Below are 20,416 nucleotides of genomic sequence, written 5' to 3' on the forward strand. Positions count from 1 at the left end.
ATACCACCGTTTACACAGACCATAGAGCGATACAATTTTTACTTTCGGCTAAATTCACACACGACAGATTAAGTAGATGGAAACTATATTTACAAGAATTTAATTTTACAATAGTTCACATTCCCGGCACACAAAATGTTATAGCAGACGCACTATCGCGTTCTCTCGGCAACAATCAGCAAGACGTAGCAACCAACTTCTGCAAAACAAATTTCAGTGTCATGTACATTCAACAAGTTGCATTTGAAAACTTTATTTCATCGTCATTACAGGACATAGTAAAGGAGCAAAATAAAGACAATGTATGGAAAGAAATTAAACACCTTTGGCAAGATAGGAATAATGTTACGATTAGAAACCATTACACTGTGCGCAATGACATTCTGTTTCGCCGCTCTCATCCTGACAGCAACAACTGGTTATTATGCATTCCTGACGAACTGGTTAACAAATTAATTTGGTACACTCATTTAAGTTACGCACATTACGGAGCACGAAAATGTTTTCTTATACTGAGACAGAACTGTTATTTTACCAACATGGAGAAACGTATACGACGAGTTTTAGCGTCTTGTAAGATTTGCCAGAAAGCTAAATCAGACATCACTTCACATATTCCTCCATTATATCCCATTATACCTGTTAAGTTAAGACACATGGCAGCAGTAGATATTTTTGGTCCGATTCCGAGAACTAACAGAGGTTTTTGCTACATCTTTGTCGCTGTTGAGCTCACTTCAAAATTTGTTACTTTCATTCCATTACGCAAGGCTACTGCTAAAACTGTTTCAAAAGCATTTGTAAAACATTTTCTATCTCATGTAGGGCATGTAATAAAAGTAATTTCTGACAATGGATCTCAATTTCGTAGTAGCGTATGGACACACATGTTACGAGCCAGAAACATTTCTCCGATTTATATATCCAAGTACCATGCTTCTTCGAACCCCTGTGAAAGATTAATGAAAGAAATTGGTAAACTGTGTAGAATATACTGCCACAAAAGACATATTGATTGGGATACACACATACTCTCATTCCAAGATGTAATTAATTCCATACCAAATGAATCCACTATGCTATCTCCGTCTGTTATACTGAAAAACGTTGAACCACCAAACAAAATTAAAGAATTAGTAAAATTCCCCAAATGTCGGCGACTAAGACACCACGAAATAATTGACATTGCGCTGAACAACATCAAACGTGCCGCAGAGCGCCGGAGCAGACAGCAAAAACAGGTTTGTACACGCCGCGACTTTCACGTTGGACAGAAGATATTAATATGTACACACTATTTATCCAGTAAATTAAAAGGTAAGTGCAGTAAATTTGAACTTCTATACGCAGGTCCATATCGGATTCGCAGCATCCCTCACCCCAATGTTGTACACGTCGAAACTTTGAGAACTAGAAAATCGAAAGGCAATCACCATATCTCAAACATTAAACCGTTTATTGAGTGAAACCACTGTATGATTCAACATACTATGATGCCATTTACTAATGCAATTACTTCACCTGACTAATTACTGATGATTATCGTATTTTTTCTTGGCAAGTGCCCGACAAGGTAAGGTTAGCAGGTCGCTTTTCTTGTCGTTACACATCAGACCGTGCATACTTTTCCAGACGAACTTACGTATTTTATGACTAATTATGCAATGTTAGCTAATGACATGTTAATTTCATTACATTTTTTTTATTAAAGTCTTTAATTCTCGCCTTGATTAACTACACTACATACAAGCTGAACACAACGAACGTCACATTTGTCTTTTTATGTACGATTGTATTCCAGTTTTGTTTGTATGCGCTGTGAAATAGTTAAGATATAACACACACCAGTCGACTTTGACATATTTTTGCCTTATGACATCTCAACATCGTGACTGTTTTACATTTTTTGCTGCTGCATTGTATTATTCTGTGTACATTTTCGCATCTGAACACTGTCAACGTCTTTGACATATTACGTTTTCTGTCATGTTATGCTGTATGCTTAATTGTGTCACCATTAACTAGTCATTATCTAGTGGGTATATGATTTAAATGCAAGACATTAATCTTTGTTCATGAATTTCAGAAAGAAATGATGCGTGTAAGAAATAAATTTAATATAAATGGGAATTTCACCTACGGAATAAATGATAGAAGATGCAATAACTTTATGGGGAAGAGTAAATGGATCAGGATTAACAAGCATTAACAAGAATATACTATACTCATCGTAGAATAGCAGTCTTAACCAATTTTTTCTTTCAGAATACAAGGTGATTGATGCAGGCTGTCAGACAGAACTACACATCTTAGTTTTTAGTGATGAAATATGCTAGAGATAAGGAATAGTTGTATAATGAGGAATGAAGTGATTTTTTGCAGATGATAATGAATGCTGATGAATAATGATGAAGGATATGGTATTATGAATAATGAAGTTTTTCTTTACAGGTGATGATAATAGTGAAGTTATGATGATATGGATAATGAAGTTTTCTTTACAGATGAGGATAATGTTGAAGTTATGTATTTATGTTATGTAGTTATTTAAGTATTTGTTGCAGTTTGTTTTGACAGCAGGTGTTACATTGCATAGTAGGATGACAGAAAGTTTTGGAAAGGACAGCTATGGAACACATTTTATACACATTTCACTACCTGTTAATTCGAAGTTCACTACTTTTCAGCATAGTGTGCGTTTCTTCTTTCAGGTCAATTATTCATTTTGTATTTTTTCCAGGAGAAGCTTTTCATGATACTTACTAAACCAGTTACTTATTATACCTGTTCTAGTACTTGCATTTTTATTTTTTACCCATTTGTGTTTATCGTTTATGAATGTGATCACATATACTGCCTTGTTGCATAACCTTGCTACAGCTGACTCATGACGAATGACGTTACCTATCCTCATTTGCAGCAATAGGTCAAAAACAAATACTGTTATGCCTCAGCAATTAATTATCGATCCCAACGCAATGCATTGCTAACAAAAAAAAAAATGTATTACCAGTCCCACATAATGTCACTAGTTTATGATAATTCTGAATAATACTGATTAGCTCTGAATAGTATGTCACTTCAGTAATGACTTCTTAATGAGACAAAAAAAAAAGGAAAAAGCATATATATAAAATAATGCTTTGTCACTAGCTAATAACTGCCACTGTTTACTGTAATGAGACTACTTATAATGCCCATGATTATTAATGCTATGACTAATTAACTGATTTTTAATAATGACTTCGTAATGATCTGAATAATACTGAATGAGGAACACTGTTTATTGTAATGAGACTACTTATAATGCGCATGATTATTAATGTTATGACTGTAATTAACTGATTTTTAATAATGACTTCGTAATAATCTGAATAATACTGAATGATGATTCTATTCAATACTTGCTGGCCACTGAGTGCCAATAATTAATGTCACTTGAAGAATTGTTATTAATTATGCCATTAATTAGCCCTTTTTTTTCTTTTCCATGTTGAGTTTTCATGTTTTGGTTAATGGCCAATGAGTGCCAATAATTTGTATCACTCAATGTATTATGTTAATGCTAGGCCAATAATTGACTCTCCTTTTCAACTAAGACTTCTGATGAACATTATTCTGTCATACTAAATATACTTTGTAACTGGCCAAGGACCGCCACTGTTTATTGTAATACGATTACCCATGATGCCAGCTAATGATTCTTACTAGATTGGAACGACACATAATTAATTAACTATGCTATTGTTTCATAATGCTTTGTGGTTAGGAAAAAGATAATGATTATTACTATTGAAATGACAAATGATTAATTAACGATGCCATACTTTGTTATTGGAAATGAATGTGACTGTTTAATAATGCTTTGTAATTAGGAGAAGGCTAATGATTATTACTATTGGAATGACAAATGATTAATTAACTGACAAATGATTAATTAACTATGCTATACTTTGTAACTGGAAAAGAATGCGATTATTTAATAATGCTTTGTAACTAGGAAAAGAAGACTACTGATTCTATGTAAAACAATTAATGAACATTTTTCTGTAATACTACATACTTGGTACAGAAATGTTCAATAACTGGGCTATGAATGCCACAAACTGCTAATTAAGTCTGTAATTGTCAATATTCTGTGACTTGATGTCCTTCACCTCATGAGCTAACTACCCTGAATTACTGCAATGTCCATTTGTTCTGTTTATCCTAGTGATCATGGAGCACTATCTTTGATTTTGCACTAATTCTACGTTGGTGTGCCTTGTAAGAGCGTGGTGTTGACACGACATGCTGTCCACTACCGTGAGCGATGAAGACGTTATTATGGTCCCACTGTTTGGTGTACCTAATGTACTGCCAAAATGAAAACATGGAACATTACTACGACAGTTCAGTGTCTTGGCTACGCTGATAAATTCTGATGGGAAAAGAACTTCAAGTTGTGTCACTTGGTGTTGTACTTCTGTGGAAAGATATGGACTTTCAGAACAGCTGTGTGCAATCTAAAGTGCTACAACCATGATGCAATCCTTCCCTTTCCTATCCTAATTCTTGTCACATAATGAAAATCATATTTTGGTAACATCATTTATGTTTGTAGGTTATACATTTTCTTTTCCGCTTCGCTGAACTCCAGTGCGAGTACACTTGTGTCACTGGTCGACATGATGTTTTGCCATTATGTTTATTTGTTGTGAAAATGCTAAAGACATTTTTTAGTGCGTGTGCACTTTGGACATGATTTTTTTTACCATTATGTTTATTTATTGCCAAAATGCTAAAGACATTTTTTTCGATTTGTTCTGAAGTACAGTATATGTACACTCTTGTCTTTTATATTGTATATACGTTTTTATTTTAATGATATGTTCTGAACTACAGTGCATGTGCACTTATGTTAGGTGTTAATATGTTTTCTATTGAACTTCAGTGCCTGTGCACTTTTCTCATTTTTCAATATGATTTGTACTATTCTGTATATTCAATGCTTCAATGCGTATGCACTTACGTCATTTGTTACTAATTGTATATACATTTCATCATTTACTGATATGTTCTCAACTGCAGTGCATGTGCACTCATGTCACTTGTCATGACTTTTTTTTTTTTTTTTTGCCAGTCTGTTTATTTGTTCTGAATATGCCAAAGAATTTTTTCAGTGCCTGTGCACTTTTTTTCTGTCAAATAATTTGTATATATATTTTCTGATTTGATAGTATGTTTTGTACTCATATCTTGTCTTTGTCTTATATATTTTGTACTTAGTGCGTGTGCACAACATTTAATTTATGTACTACATCTAAATATTCTGTAAATTGTAGAAGTTTATTAATTAGAAAAAAATTTTGCCGCGATTGGCAAGTCCAAATGACTCACCATCGCTGCCAAATTTTTGCCCCCCCAGTGGAGGGTTATGAAACACGTATGTAACGCAGCAGCGATGGCGAGGCATTGCAGCGTCTCTGACCAGAGAGCCTGCGCTTGACCGCGCGAGTGTTGCGAGCGGTTCTCAGTCTGTAGCTCGATTTAGTTGCGAGCAGTTCGCTACTAGTCGTCATGTAGAGCAGTTCGCTAGTTGTCGCTATGCAGAGCAGTACTCTGTCTATAGTCATGGCAGTCTGAAGCTCGATTTAGTTACAAGCAGTCGGTCAGTAGTAGTCGTGCAGTGCAGTTCGCTACTAGTCGTCATGTAGTGCAGTACGCTAATAGTCGTCATGCAGAGCGGTCGGTCAGTAGTAGCAGCCCAGTGCGGTTGTGTGGTGTAGGCGGTCGGCAACACTGGTCAAGATGCTGAATGAGGTATACTGTTAATTAATATAATCATTAGATAATGTAAAAATTTATTTATTGTAATTAATTTCCAACAAATGCCCCAATAATAATTTTTATTTCAAAAGCATTTTTTCAAAAAATTTTATTTTTTATTGAACTAAAGATTTCGTTGCACTTCCCATTTAACTCCACTTTTTTTTAAAGAAAAATTTCAGTAAAATCACCAAAAAAAAGGAATATTATTATTTGCAATGCAGATCCTCCAAGCCGTGCGCACGAAAAAGAGCAGAAATTTGACATCCAGTTATTCTGAGGTAAGACTTTAATTCCGATTGTTTTACACAGGGCCAAAGACCGATATTTCGGTTTAATTGAATTTTCTTATCACTGAATGGACTTTAAATTTTTGTGAAGAATTTACATTTGAGTCAGATTGCGAATTTCACATTTTTGTTGCCATTGTCAGTACATTTCATTGTGGGCAGGTTACGCTTAGAGCAATGTCCATTATCATTTCTAAATAATATTGTCATTTCTGTTTATAAAATTTTTGTGGGGAGGTTACACTCGGCTCCCATTTGTATTAAGTATTGTCTTTTTTTCTTTAAAATTTCGGTGGAGAGGTTACACTATGTACAGGAATATGATAATCTTATTAGGCGAAGACTGAAACTTGACTACAGACAAATGCACACTGACTAATCGGAGGTCTGTACACTCGTTATAATACCTCGTGCGTTGAGGTATCACTGCGTGAGTGTGATCCGCGAGGAGAAAAGGTTCTATGTTAGCAGCAATCTCATTGGCTGCCTTACATATTAATACGCGGATCGGTGGAAGCAGAATTTGGTTCGTCTCTAAGACAGCGCCATCTTGTAGTGCGGAGACGGACGAGCTCTGCGCCTGCGCTGTTGTGCTTAGCAGGGCGCGCTCTAGTGGGAAAGTTGTGTACACGCTGACTACGCGGAACTATGTACACAACAAAGCCCTCAGCTTGAAATTTGGCACTGTCACTCAGATTACTGGCTGAGGTCGTTATAACGTTTTCAGCAAAACATGTGCCAACCAAAAGCATCAAAATCACTTGCGTTTTCGTGATACCTGTGATCCTGTTGTAGATTTTCATGTTCCAAAATGCTGCTGCATCCTAGACCGCTGCCCTAGGACAGCACCTGCAGGCAGCTGATGTCTGGGTACATGAGTCGTGAGACAACTTTCTCTTGGAGTTCGATCCCTGCCTACCTACACAAGCACTGCCTCCTCTGCAGCCTCTGCAGCAGCCACAATATCTGTCTATGTTCGCAGCAGTGTGTCATGTGCATGGAGTCTGCATCAGCCATACAGCTTTCGGCGTCCACAGCAGTGTCAATACAGCACACACTTGTGCTGTTGGATGGACGTCCTACCTCTGCTCCTTGGCAGATGTTCACAGTGGTCTGCAAGGCAAATGTCAGGATGCTGATTGGTTGAGCCCATCTGCCATCGCGCCACAGCCAACTCCTTCAGCTGCACCATGGCACAAACCTCCCCCACACTGTTGCCTTCATCCACCATCCACACTATGTGATGATGGGATATACAATTTTGGAGGGGAAGGGGCGGGGGGTGGAAGAATGAGTTATCAATGATGTGTTTATCGACCACACATGGACTGTCACATAACCCTCATCTTCACAGAAGAGACGTTTAAACCATTCGCCACAAGGCACTACTATAGAGGGCTCGCCATATCCAACCAGGTGTCTGCACACGCCACCAAACGACGCCAGATACCCATGACTTCACTGCCTGCAACTGTGATTGTACCGCATGTGTTTACAAACTGTGGAATTTGCAGCTCCATCTCAGATTGTCCTCAGCTTACTATCAGAGCACATTGAGCTTATGGAAGACTTGCAGTGAGACAATATGGACTCTAGCACAACACTATTGTTATTCCAGCAGCTAGTGATTATTACAGTCCAGTAGTAATGGAACAGGGAGAGACTTCAGAGAGGTCAAGGATGCAAAGGTATGTATGCATAATACCCTAAAATTATCAAAGAAACATAAGTGTTGTTTCTTAATCATGAAATAAAAATGGTTACATTTCGAAACTGAAGAAAAGGGATGTTTTCATACTGAACGAATCTAACATGAACAACTACAAAATGTAAAAGCACAGAATATCTACAAAAAAAAAAGTTGCCCATAGCAAAAGCTGTAGGAAAAGCATCTAGAATGATTTTCTAGTCTTGATTGGATCCTAATTTGTAATTTGCAGCTCCCCATTGGAAGCAATGCCTCTCTGTACTTCGTCCCTACAGTCCAAATTCTGAGGTTAGTTGATGATATCTGATCCACTGTTACTTCATTTGAATGTTTTTTCTCTGATGAAATGATGAGTGGTATCAACATGTTTAGTGCAGCCCTTACATCAACTTCTATTTGACTTATTAACTGCATGCTTGTTATTACTCAGCTAGTTATTCAGGCTACTTTTGATTGGATTCTAATTTGTAATTTGCAACTCCCCCACTGGAAGCAATGCCTCTCTGTACTTCGTCCTTCCAGTCCAAATTCTGAGGTTAGTTGATATCTGATCCACTGTTATTTCATTTGAATAAGTTTTTTCTCTGATGAAATGATGCCTGGTATCAATATGTTTAGTGTGGCCCTTATATCCGCTTCTCTTTGACTTATTAACTTCATGCTTGTTATTACTCAGCTAGTTATTCAGGCTCTCTTTTGGCAAAGGGAATATTTGCCTTTGTAGAGGTTACAGCCGAAGTGCTTACTGATAAGTGGAAGTTAATCTCATGTACTCTGCTTCTGTCATCAAGAGAGATACTGTTGTTTGTTTTTCTTTTCTTTTTCTTTTTTTCTGTTGCGCAAAATTGATGCACCTTGTGACATAAACAGGAAGCCAGTGGTCCATTTTGGATCAGAAGTGTCCCAAGCCCAGTCAGCATCAGTGTATCCTGCATTGCCATGGTTACCAAGGTTAGGAAATTGTATTTTGAAATCTTTAGTTCCCTTTAGATATCGCAAGATTCGTTATTCAGCTTGCCATTTGGGTATTCCTAGGTTGTGACTAGGCTAGCTCAACACTCCAACTGCATGTGGAAGATCTGGTCTAGTACCTAATTATACATACATTAGGCTGCCTATGGCTTCTCTGCATGGGACATTCTGACTTCATTCAATTTCCTCTCTCTCTTTGGGATCATTTCATGGCTTAATACTTTGTTATTGTCTAGCAGTGTGGATACAAGACGGCAATTTGTATGCTTTTTTCAAAAAGCTGATTTATATAATGGGCTTGATCCATCCATAAACGTTCACGCCTGTCTACTCTTGTTACTTGGACCCCTAGGCAACTAGGTCTTCTCCAAGGTCGTCTAGTTCCAATTGTTCCTTTAGTTTTTCTTTAAATGCAATTTTATGTTGCACATTGCACCTGTTGAAATTTAGATGTAGCAGAACTTTATCCAGTTTGATGTTCCCACAGCAACTTTCCTGTCTCAGTCTGTAGATTGCTATCTTAAGTCATTTAATGCTTTTGGCTTTTGCTGTTTTCGTCATATTGTGAACCATGGGAATTTTAATGTGAATTTCCCCTTTCAAGTGACCCTGCAAAAAAGCTGTAACTACATCAAAATTATCAATATTCAAATCGTATTTAACAACTATATTAAACAAATATGTGAGTGAAATGTGTCATATCATTAGTGCACGTGTTTCTTCACAGTCCAAACCTTTGGTATGTGCACTACCAGTCTAGCTTTATAGCGAGTTATTTGTCCTTATAAGTCTCTTTTTGTTTTAAAGATCCTCTTGGCATCAATAGTCTTTTGCTTGATGGCAGGATTGCTCATTGAAGTTTGATTTTCTGCATGTGATTTTAATTTCTCTTTAATTACATGAATCGATTTCTTCAAGGCCTAATATTGCATCGTTTCTTCCAAAGTTTATGGTTCTGATTCTTGTGAATCTTTAGTATGACAAGATACACAACTCTCCATCTTATTTGGTCTTGATATTTGAGATGACGTAATGAATGCTTGTTGAGGTAGTCCAGAATCATGTTTTATTTCACCTGAACCTGATTCTTCTGAAACGCTATTATCCAACATTATGAATACCTTCAGCACTAATTTGTTGCCATTAATCGAAAAATTCAAAGCAAGAGAAAATTATAACACAAGACAATCTGCTATAAAATCTTATTTGCTACATGAGCAATTGGGGATGAGTGTAATAGCGAGATCATACATATGTACTGCAATGACTAAAATTTATGTATGCATATAATTGAGATGGGTAGAATGTATTTTACTAGCAGAAGAGAAACGAGTAACACAGTTATTGTCTCAAGATCTGCTGCATGCCTTTTGGTAAGCTACATCCAGACCTTAAATAAGTTTTCTGTTCCTCACTCAGTTGCTTTATAGAATCACAATTGTCCAGTATCATTGCAAAAGTGATCCATACATGCATAAACCTACAACTACTTCTTTACTACCTTCCTGTGAATGTAAATCAATCAGCCATAAGCATTTCCACTGGGCAATCTTATGGAACAGTACAGTGGCTGGTTGCCCATGGTTGAAAGGAACGTGATCCAGTTTATAAAAAAAACGTAAAATATCCTACCCAAATTAGTCATTATCATTTAACCACTTTTGTAATGAGCTGACTGATTCAGTGAAGCTGGGTGAAGAGTACCAATCTCGATTAGAACTAAAGCTGAACGATTTTCGTAAAGCTTTGTGAATGTGGTTGGGGACTCTGACAATAAGAAGAAAATTTTATGCTGTGACAAAGGTGTTTACATTACAGTGGTAATGTTTGGCACAGTCACATGATTTATCATCATTAAATTGGTGTTACAGTATCACATACATCAGTAGCTTAACTCGATAAAGCAATAAAACACAATAATTCATGAAATAATTGCTTGATTCAAATTTGCCATTGGTGATTATATTTATTTCATATGGGCACACATATGGAGACTTTGGATGTAGACAGTGACAATGGACAAGCCAGCTGTTTCAAGACATTACAGAGTAAAACTTCAAAAAATCTCATAAGGTATTTCAAGTACATGGAATGTGTTGTTTTTATTCAGTCAAGTTATTGTTTCCAGATCTATTGACAGTAAAGACACATTTTTAAAACGGTAAATTCAACAAACAATTTTGTTGTTAAAAATTCATTAATGGATACTTTGCACTGTTTACTTGAAAACCGAATGCATTTAACATGGGTCAGTATTGACAGACCCCTATTTACTTACTGCGCAAAGTAAAAAACATTACTGTGAAACCTTACAAAAATACAAAATTAAAAGGTTCAAACTGTTTCAATTTTTGATAAGAAGATTTATATTCTTAATTTTTTCAATAATAAAGTACATTAACCTCAAGAATTAATATGTGATTCAGCACAGTATAAAATTAATTTTGGGAAGCCACCTACCACAGTGTGAAAACAATATCGAAGATGACCCTTAACATTTCTACCATCAAACTTCATGTAAATACCGATAAGGGACACGATTTAATATTGTTTACTTGTTTAAATAAATATTCACGTTTGTGCAATTAGCAACAATTTTAGAAATGCATTTACATATTCAGGTTATTTACCTCGGTTATAGTAGGCCACATTATCTTCAAATTGGTAAAAATCGCCTCTAAAAAGCATTTTCTTACCATAAACGCAACACACGTTACTACTACCAGCAACTGTGTTTCTCGCACTTACCATAGTTTATACTTATACATCCTGACAAAGTTGACATTAGCGAGTATCTGAAATTATTAGACATAGAGTTGCCATTTCTTGGTCTATCCTTAAAGTGTCAATAATATGAATAAAGCACATCACTTACCACTTTTATTCCTTATCATTGTTTACAATTGAGATCCTCAGCTATGTTAGAGTTCAGGTATTTTGAGCACCAATGGAATCTGCAATCCTACAGTAAAAGCCCTCTGAAACATGCACTCCATGATGGTAGTAGAGTGCTGGCAACACTTTTTGCAGAGATGTCCTTCAGTGGAACTGCCTCTGGCCAATGTGTAACCCTGTCCATCACTGTTAAGAGATAGTTGAAGCATTGAAAGAAAGGTAATATTCCTGTAATGGTCATGTTTCGTGCTGAAAAGAAATTTTTTTGAAAATTTTATTAATGTTGCACGATAAGATGTAAATGGGCTAAAAATGGATGCCTTAGTTGCTGTGACATATGGACCAGGGCAGGGAGGGCTGAGTAGCCCTGGCAACGAGTAAGAAGTTTATTATTGGTGGAAAGGTAGCAAGGTAATTTCAAAAAGCGTATTTCTAAAGCAACTAAGAAGTACTTATAATGTTAAATTTAATAATTACAAAAAGACTAATTTAAAATTATTATTATTATATTTATTATCATTTATTTATTATTATTATAAATTATTATGATAAAATTATTAAACTAAAATTATTATTAAATTATTAAAATTATAAATACAGAATGTAAACTATTTCTGGAACCAAGTGAAGGTAAAATATATAAGAGAAACAGAAGGCCAAAAAAACAAAATCAATGGGAGCGTTCCACGAAGGGGTGAGGCTTGGAGGAAGTGACACTCTGTTCACTGCTAGTGACACAACTGCTGAGGAGGTGCAGATGGACAGTTGACAGTGATAGCTGCATCTTACTATGCAAATGACCTTGGGCTGCAGCAGAGACTTTGGAGGGCTGTCTACATTCATCTTGGGCTCCAGCAGGCTGCCAAAACTCATCTTGGACTCCAGAGATATGGTCCAATCTGCTTTCATCATCTACCAACATCAGTGATATGTTAGCTCTGAGAGTGAGAGAATCCAGTTAGAAACACTAGCGAAATCTCATTATGATATACAAGCTGTTTGGGAAAAGTCCCTTCCATAAACCTGTTAGTAGTTTTTTGCAATGTAGTTTGGAAAAGGACAGTAACTTCAGAGGTTTACAGGGACATCAATTAACAGCAGCCAGTAATAGTGTAATGCATTGTTTCTGAACTGTTTCGTCAATTAATGGCGAATACAGTGTTCAGAATTGGTTTCAGGGACTGCTGATGTTCATTTCACTCAATACTTGAATATTCTTAACCCTTCAAGCAGCACACAGTCTGGTACTGTTACACCAAGAACTACACCATCAGGCCTGTGGAAATCTTATTTCCAGTGTAACTATGTCCTTTCACTAGGACAATTCGGTTTCTGATGGGGCTTCATGCTGGAATCATCATTACTCTCTTTAATCTTTTTCTCAGCATTAAGAGCAGTGTAAAATCGAGTAGAAGCTGCAAATGGTTTTGATTCTTAGTGTAGAAGTCCTTGACTTCAACCTAAGACTGGTTCTTAAATAGTAGCAATATAAGGTAGCTGTACCATCACACCAAGATGGAATGGAATAATTTTTAGAAAGGAGAATAGATCAGAATGAAGTACACAAGTCATAATTAATGGTTAATGAAACTGCTGAGGAAAGTTGTCTGGAAGTTAGCATGACAAGCACTGAAGAAAATAAGGAAGCTTAGACACAATTAGATGACTCATTCGAAAAGAATAAGGGGGAACTTGATCCACTTAATAAGAGAAGAGAGGAGGTACTATTGAATTTTTGTTTGACGATAGGGGAAGAGGAGAAGGAAGTCAGTCGTGAGGTTGTAAATGATATGTTGAAAAAAGGATCTCAGGAAGAAAGTGTAATTAACATTGACAATATGGCTAGAATGAAAGAGCAGTGCCTAAGAGAAGTGATGGAAAAACTAGGAGAGTGAGGCAACTGATATGACAGATTCTGGAATATAAGGAGGAGAAGGTTGAAAGGTATAAAAGCAGCTATGGTAGAAGGATACAAAGTCAACAGTTAATAGATGAAGAAGATAGGGATGAAGAGGAGACAAAGAGTGATGATGGAGATGAAGAGGGTTCAGATGGACTAGGTTTCAAGTAGGGATTGGCTGATGAATGGAAGGAAGACTACCAGAGGGAAATATTACCTCGTGTGGCCACATACAATGAAATAGTTACAATATCAACTGAATTAGTGAAAATGTAGAATAGGATAAACACGAAGAAACTGGCATTTTTTATACAAGGAAGGAGGAAGAGGTCGAAATGGGAGGTGACGACGATAATGAGGAAAACTGCAGATGTTTCAGCATTAGCAGGCAGACGATAGTGCAGAGGAACTGAAGAGCCAAGGACAAAAAAGCCACCAGATAAAGAATTAGTCCAAGAGTTTGAAAATAACTTGAGACACTTAGTCCTACAAATGAATGATGCGAAAATGTTTATATGTCTGGAGGAAGTGGAACAAAATCAGAATGAAATGCTAGAGCAAAATCTACTAGAAAACCAAAAATTAAGGAAAAGATAAGGACTTGGAAAGAATTATATGATAGATGGGTGAATAGGGTTGGTTTGAAAGTATGAGACAGATTCAGAATATCAAGATACTGTATCATTTATCAGTGGCTATACGAGATTGTAAGTATTTCACACCCACACATGTATACAGGTCCAAGATAGTGTTTGGGAAATTGATTGTGGTGGAACAAAAATAGTACAATGTAACGAGATATAAAGGTCAAATAAGGACGAGACAGAATAAAACAACCTCTGATCCAATCAACACTAGCACTGGGAGTAGAATAAGTAATGAATATCGATGTTTCTTCTAAGAAGGTTGTTCGGTACATGGAAAGTAGTGTCTTCTGTATTTATCTATAGCAGATGTAAGTTAATCAGAATATCCAAAGACTTAATACTGTCTTGTTAGTCAAACCACTGACTAGTGGGATGTGAAGCTACCACCATTATCCAGTGTGGAGTACTTAGCAATGGATCAAAGGGAGATTATTAAAACTAAATGTTAAATTATCTTCCAACCAAGGACCTAATTCCTCTGTTTTTAGAAATTAGGGGATATGGTTCGATTGAGCAGTAAGAGAGAGTGAAAATGAATTTAAATGGACTAGCAATCAGGCAAGATGAGAAGCTGTAATTACGTGGAGGGATATGTTACGATAAATAGGTCAGAGGCTGTGGACTAGCTTTTCCACTGTCAGTGTATAGGAAGTAGATTACAGACAAAAAGAAGTCATAATGAACGCCACTTGGAAAGATTGTTTGGACAAAAGTTTGAGATATTATGCCCTGAGTGTCAAGTATTAGATAAAAAGTCTCCAATCATATTACTGCAGAGAATAAGACATCTCAAAATAGCAAATAAGATAAGAAGAAACATACAAATTTATGTAATGTGTATATGAAAACTATGATCGAATATTCATGCTATGGTAGTTTGAAAGCGCAACAATTGAGGAATCTGGCATCAAAACAAAAGAGCGGTATGTATAGCTTCTCAACGAACTACTAGAAACTGAAGAGCAGAACAATGATGATGCATAAATACAAAATAGGAAGATACAGCCTTCGCTCTAGTGGGGACATTCCTGAATTTGTCGAGTCTCAGGAGGTTTGTTATATATAACCATTATAATTAAATTTGTGTAAACAACTTTTTATAAAATGAAATACAAATGAAGTATTGAAAGCCAATTAACCTTCAAATAACGACTGAGAACCTCTGTTAAGTGTTTCACAATTTAAGGAATACTCCTGAAATGTTTTATTTTGAAATGAGTAATAAATAGTTCAAGATGGTAGGAAGTCGCCGGTAACAGCTAACGGAATGTTATTGTCAGCCTCTTTGGTACAGTTTCCGAAACAGAAAATCTAAAAATCTCGCTGTGACTTCGTGATATTTGCAAACAAAGCTTCGCCGTCACTTCGTATTGGTTGGTTGTTTGAGGGAGGAGACCAAACAGCGAGGTCATCGGTCTCATCGGATTAGGGAAGGAAGTCGGCCGTGCCCCCTTTCACTTCGTATTCCTCGTACCTCTGTTATTTAGATAACTTTTTTGTCACAGTCGCCTTTTTTATCACAATAAACTAAGTAGAAGAGTCTCCGGCAAAGAGGTGATGCTTGAGCAATGAGTCAACATCTGTACGTGAGAACGCGCTTGCATGCATTCATTCTATCCGCAGTTTTTGTGCATGCGCTTTTATTCCCGCGCGTCTGCAACTGCACACACGGAAAGAGGAACCGTGTGGACCAGTGAGCTCAATGCCGAGTATTGAGTACTGCGTATTGACCTCACTGATGTGGACATATCTTTTTAAGCCGAATGTGTTTTTGCGCTCTCCCATCTTGTATAGAGTAGAAATATCTCTCTCTCAATGATCTTTCCATGGATCTTTCAACCAGTGGTTGCAGATACCTATGACACCTTCGACCATAAATCTATGGTCGAAGTATGACACCTTCATGGTGCAAATCTTTGCAGTGTATAATGTAAACAAACCGGCGCTGTATGTCAACAGTGTTTTCACAGAGTGCGGATTTGATTCGCGTTATTTACAAGTGCAATGGCAAGCGATGAACGTAATTTTAGATCGTCATATTACGAAAAAGTAGGTTTTAGAAGTGTCGAGGAGAAAAAATCTCTAGAGATTCTGTTGAAAGATAAGCCTCTGGACAAAATGAAACTGCGACAGTTTTGTATACGTTTTACTGTGCCGGGAATATACAGAAATTTAGTATGGAAAGTACTTCTGGATGTTATTCCTATTCATGTCGATTCTCACAAGTTCGTAATGGAGCAGCGTAAAGAGGAATATAAGGATTTGTTGCATGCTTTGCGTTTAATGCAAATAGTGAATGACGCAACTCCAAAACCAGAACTATTTTTGCTGATGTGGCTGCTTCAAACTGGGAGATTAACTTTATATCAAAACCAATTAAATACGGCTGTGAATAGAAACTTATGTGCGATTTCTCATTCGCTGTCAGTCGTTTTTGACGACGATGTTGACATTTATTGGTTGTCGAAGGGCTTCTTTGAAAGTGTTGTGAAGTTTCGTGATGACATACCGACGCTGATAAAATATACTAAATCAGTTTTAGAAAAAGAAGACGAAGAAATTTATTGTCATTTGCAAGATTTGTGTGCGTTTAATACAATTCCACTGGATAATTGGCTGTGTTGTTGTTTCGCAGGTGTGATAAGCGAATCATCATTGGGAAAAATTTGGGACAAACTGATCGGTGGTTCGTGTAAAATACTTGTTTTCGTTGCTGTGTTATTACTGGTAACACTCAAGAGAGCTTTGCTGAAATGTGCGACGACAGACAACATTGCATCTTGTTTGAAGAATATATCGGAAGAAGTTTCCGAAGTTATAGTTAACCAAGCCATAGAAATGTGGCAACAATACGGTAGTAGTCTTAACACCGTTATAAGTGCAGAGGGTGGCAAAACTCATCTTACCACCAACAGACAGAAGTGATCTGTTTTAACGGTGAGACAGTTGTGCTTGATGGAAATTGCCGTACACTTTTTTTCTTCCTCGGAAACGAACTCACTTTTTGCGTGTAGTTTTTGAGAGGGCTTCATACAATGTTTATAAGTATTTATTTAGAAATGACACATATTACATAGATGGAGAACATTTTGTAAATTTCATATTGTCAATTTCAAAACTGATATTGATTTTGTGTGCTTTTCTCGTAAATTGATAAAAGAATCTTGTTGTCAAATTTGTGAAACTTCTGCTGCCGTCAGATAAACTGAATAATAAGAGTAATGGTGCCCATCAATATAAATGTAAATGTTCGTTGTTTGGATATGGTAATATTCAAACGTTATGTCTGTTTTGTTATAAATGTCAAAAAGTTTGTCATATGATTGACACTGCCATTGCAGTACCTCCTTGTTGCAAGGCTGGTTATCCAATTTAACATCAACTCACTGCATTAAATGCTTGTTATACAGCAATATGCATAACTTTGTAAATTTATTGAATGAGCCAATTCCCTGATTTTGATACCAGGCATTCTCGTGTTTTATGTTACAATGTAATAGTTCATAATTATCTCTTACTTGATTTTGTATTCACTTATGACAGTATTTTTTTAATATTTATTGACATTTAATTACACTACTTTATCAGTCAATTCGATGGAGAAAATGTTCAGATTGATGCACATTTCCAGTTGATAATCTGGACGTACTCTTCATATATCACAGTTAAATTATTCAAAACAGTTTTAAAGTTGCTTTAGTCAATGGGAGGAAGGGGGCAGGGAGGAGTGGCAAGAGGGATCTAGAGTACAAAGTTTTTTTAATCAGTACAAGACTTTCATGCAGTTGTTGGACTGATTGGATAACCATCAGTTGTATCAGACATGGTTTTTGTGTCACCTATAAAATATAATTGTTGTGCATGACACATCTCTAAACTGACCATCTCATTTATATTTTAGCCAACTAAAGCTTATCTCTGTCTGCTAACGAGATCCAACGAAGTATTTAGACAATAACTTTTTTTTTTGTTTTTTAGCTCGAACACTAGTCAACTGAAAGATCTAAGTCAATGCAAAATATAGTAATAAAAATCAAAGAGTAAAGAAGATTGTCCTTGCACCAGTCAGCACAAAATAATGCTGCGCTTCACTGTACATGCAAAGATGTTCTGCTGGCGACTCCCATAAGGCCCCCACCCCCGGTAAAGAAGCTCCGGAAATGAAGGGGTATTTATATTTCACTCAGCACCATCTCTCATGTGTACTGAAGGCGTTGTTTGAACTTCTTTAGCCTCCAGTGTTGGCAGTGACTGTGCCAGTTCCTCTTGTGGCACTGAAACGGTGTCATCTGTGCCCAGCAGTGTGAAAGGTGACACTTAGGTTTGACCCGTTCCAGTGATACAACTTGGCTCTTCCCATTTTGATCTGTATGCAATATATGTTCGTCCTGGGAGAGCACTCCGTCGGGCCTAAAATGTGGGGGCTGTAGCAGCGACTCGACAGCGTCCATCCACAGCATCACATGTATACATGACTGTAGATCTTTGTGGACAAATTTAGTTACCACTCCATATCTCGAGACAGCAGATGTGCGAAGTGTGGCCATGTGCTTGCACACCATTTGCAGTATATAAGGCAACTTGGTTTCTTGTGCTCTGGTATGATCAGCATTGATTTCTGCGGACAGTCGTAAGGGTTCACAATTAACCAATTCTGCAGTGGATGCTCCTAAATCCGCCTCTTAATGCTGTACAAAGGCCCAACAAAACCAGTGGCAAAGCTGATGATCAAGATTGTGCGTGGCACATTAACCCAACTTTTAATGTCCTATGCCAGTGTTCCAGCACTCCATTGCTAGTTGGGTGGTAAGTTGTGGTATGATGGTGTTGGAAACTGTAGAGATTGCACAATTCGGAAAACAGCATTGATTCGAATTGACGCCCCTGGTCTGTGGTGACGTGTAGGTCTGCCAAAATGTGCAATCAATGACAAAAAGAAATATCAGTGCCATTGTTTCTGTGGAAATGTCCAATAATGGAATCACCTCTGCTCAACTGGTGATGTGGTCCATTGCAGTGAGGACATAACTCTATCCTTCCAATGGCATTAGAGGTCTCATGTTATCCTGGTGCACATTTGTGAAACGTTGCATTGTAAGTGGGAAGCCTCCTACCGCTTTGTGCACGTGTCATCCAACCTTGGCCCTCTGACAGTCTAAGCATATTTTTGCTCAACTATGGCAGGCCTTCTTTATACTGGGCCACACGTATCTGTCTGTCATCAGTTTGATGCTGGCTTTTTTCGTAGATGAGCCAGCACATGGTTTCCCTGTTTTCCGTATGATATGTCACTCCAAACTTGGAAACGTTTGCCAGTAATAACACGGATGTACTATCGCAATGGAATTTGGCGTGTTGTTCGTCCGTCTCTTGTGAAGCAACTAACTCCTTGTAGTCAATAGCGTGAGAGATAAATTCCAACTGAGACAGGAAATCTGCCATGATGTTCTCAGCTCCTTTTATATGCTACGGGTTTGTTGTGAATTGGGCAATGAATTCAAGTTGTCTAAATTGTCGCGATAATCATCCGTCCTTGTTCCCACTGAAAGTAAAGTAAATTGGATTGTAATCTGTGAAAACCATGAATGGCTTTCACTTGTGGCTGGAAGTGTCTCACAGCTTCGCAAACTGCCATCAATTCCCTGTCATAAGTGTTCCATTTAACTAGTGACGATGTAAGCTTGTGGGAGAAGCAGCCCAGAGGCTGCCAGTGGCCTTCGACATGCGGGTGTAGAGCTGTAGCTAACTACGGCTTATCTCTGTCTCCTAAAGATATCCAGTGAAGCAGTCAGGCAATAACTTTTTACTTTTTTAGCTCAAACACGAATCAACTGAGAAATCTAAGTCAGTACAAAGAACAGTAATAAAAATCAAAGAGTAAAGAAGATTGTCTGAGCTCATCACTACAGAATAGTGTTGCACTTCACTGTGCATTCACAGATGTTCATCTGGCAACTCCCGCAATATCAAATATGTGAATTTTAGAACCTCACAGTCTGTGTCCCCCTTTCGCGTCTACCACCCAGGACAAATTTCTGTGGACGGTCGTGATTGCAGTATGTTGTGTGTCCACCCATAAACTTGAAGATATGAATGTGCACTGTTAACACCAAAAAAGAATTGTAGTTTCCATGATTAAGAAACTGTAAATATTTTCTTGGTATTTTTGTGCAGCTACATCTGCCAAATATATATT

General features: G+C 37.2%; 1 protein-coding gene across 1 annotated transcript; it reads left to right on the forward strand.

Moving 5' to 3' along the window:
* Window positions 1–16,017: 16,017 nt before the first annotated feature.
* LOC124795179 (TBC1 domain family member 7) lies at window positions 16,018–17,706 on the forward strand. Its single transcript, XM_047259079.1, has one exon. It carries the CDS (start codon window positions 16,225–16,227, stop codon window positions 17,143–17,145), a length of 921 nt encoding a protein of 306 aa, XP_047115035.1. The 5' UTR covers window positions 16,018–16,224; the 3' UTR covers window positions 17,146–17,706.
* Window positions 17,707–20,416: the final 2,710 nt, after the last annotated feature.

The sequence above is a fragment of the Schistocerca piceifrons genome, chromosome 4, assembly GCF_021461385.2.
Source record: "Schistocerca piceifrons isolate TAMUIC-IGC-003096 chromosome 4, iqSchPice1.1, whole genome shotgun sequence".
NCBI lineage: Eukaryota > Metazoa > Arthropoda > Insecta > Orthoptera > Acrididae > Schistocerca > Schistocerca piceifrons.

Excerpts from the sequence above, each read along its gene's own strand:
- LOC124795179 (XM_047259079.1), top strand. The coding sequence starts at position 16,225 with ATGGCAAGCGATGAACGTAATTTTAGATCGTCATATTACGAAAAAGTA.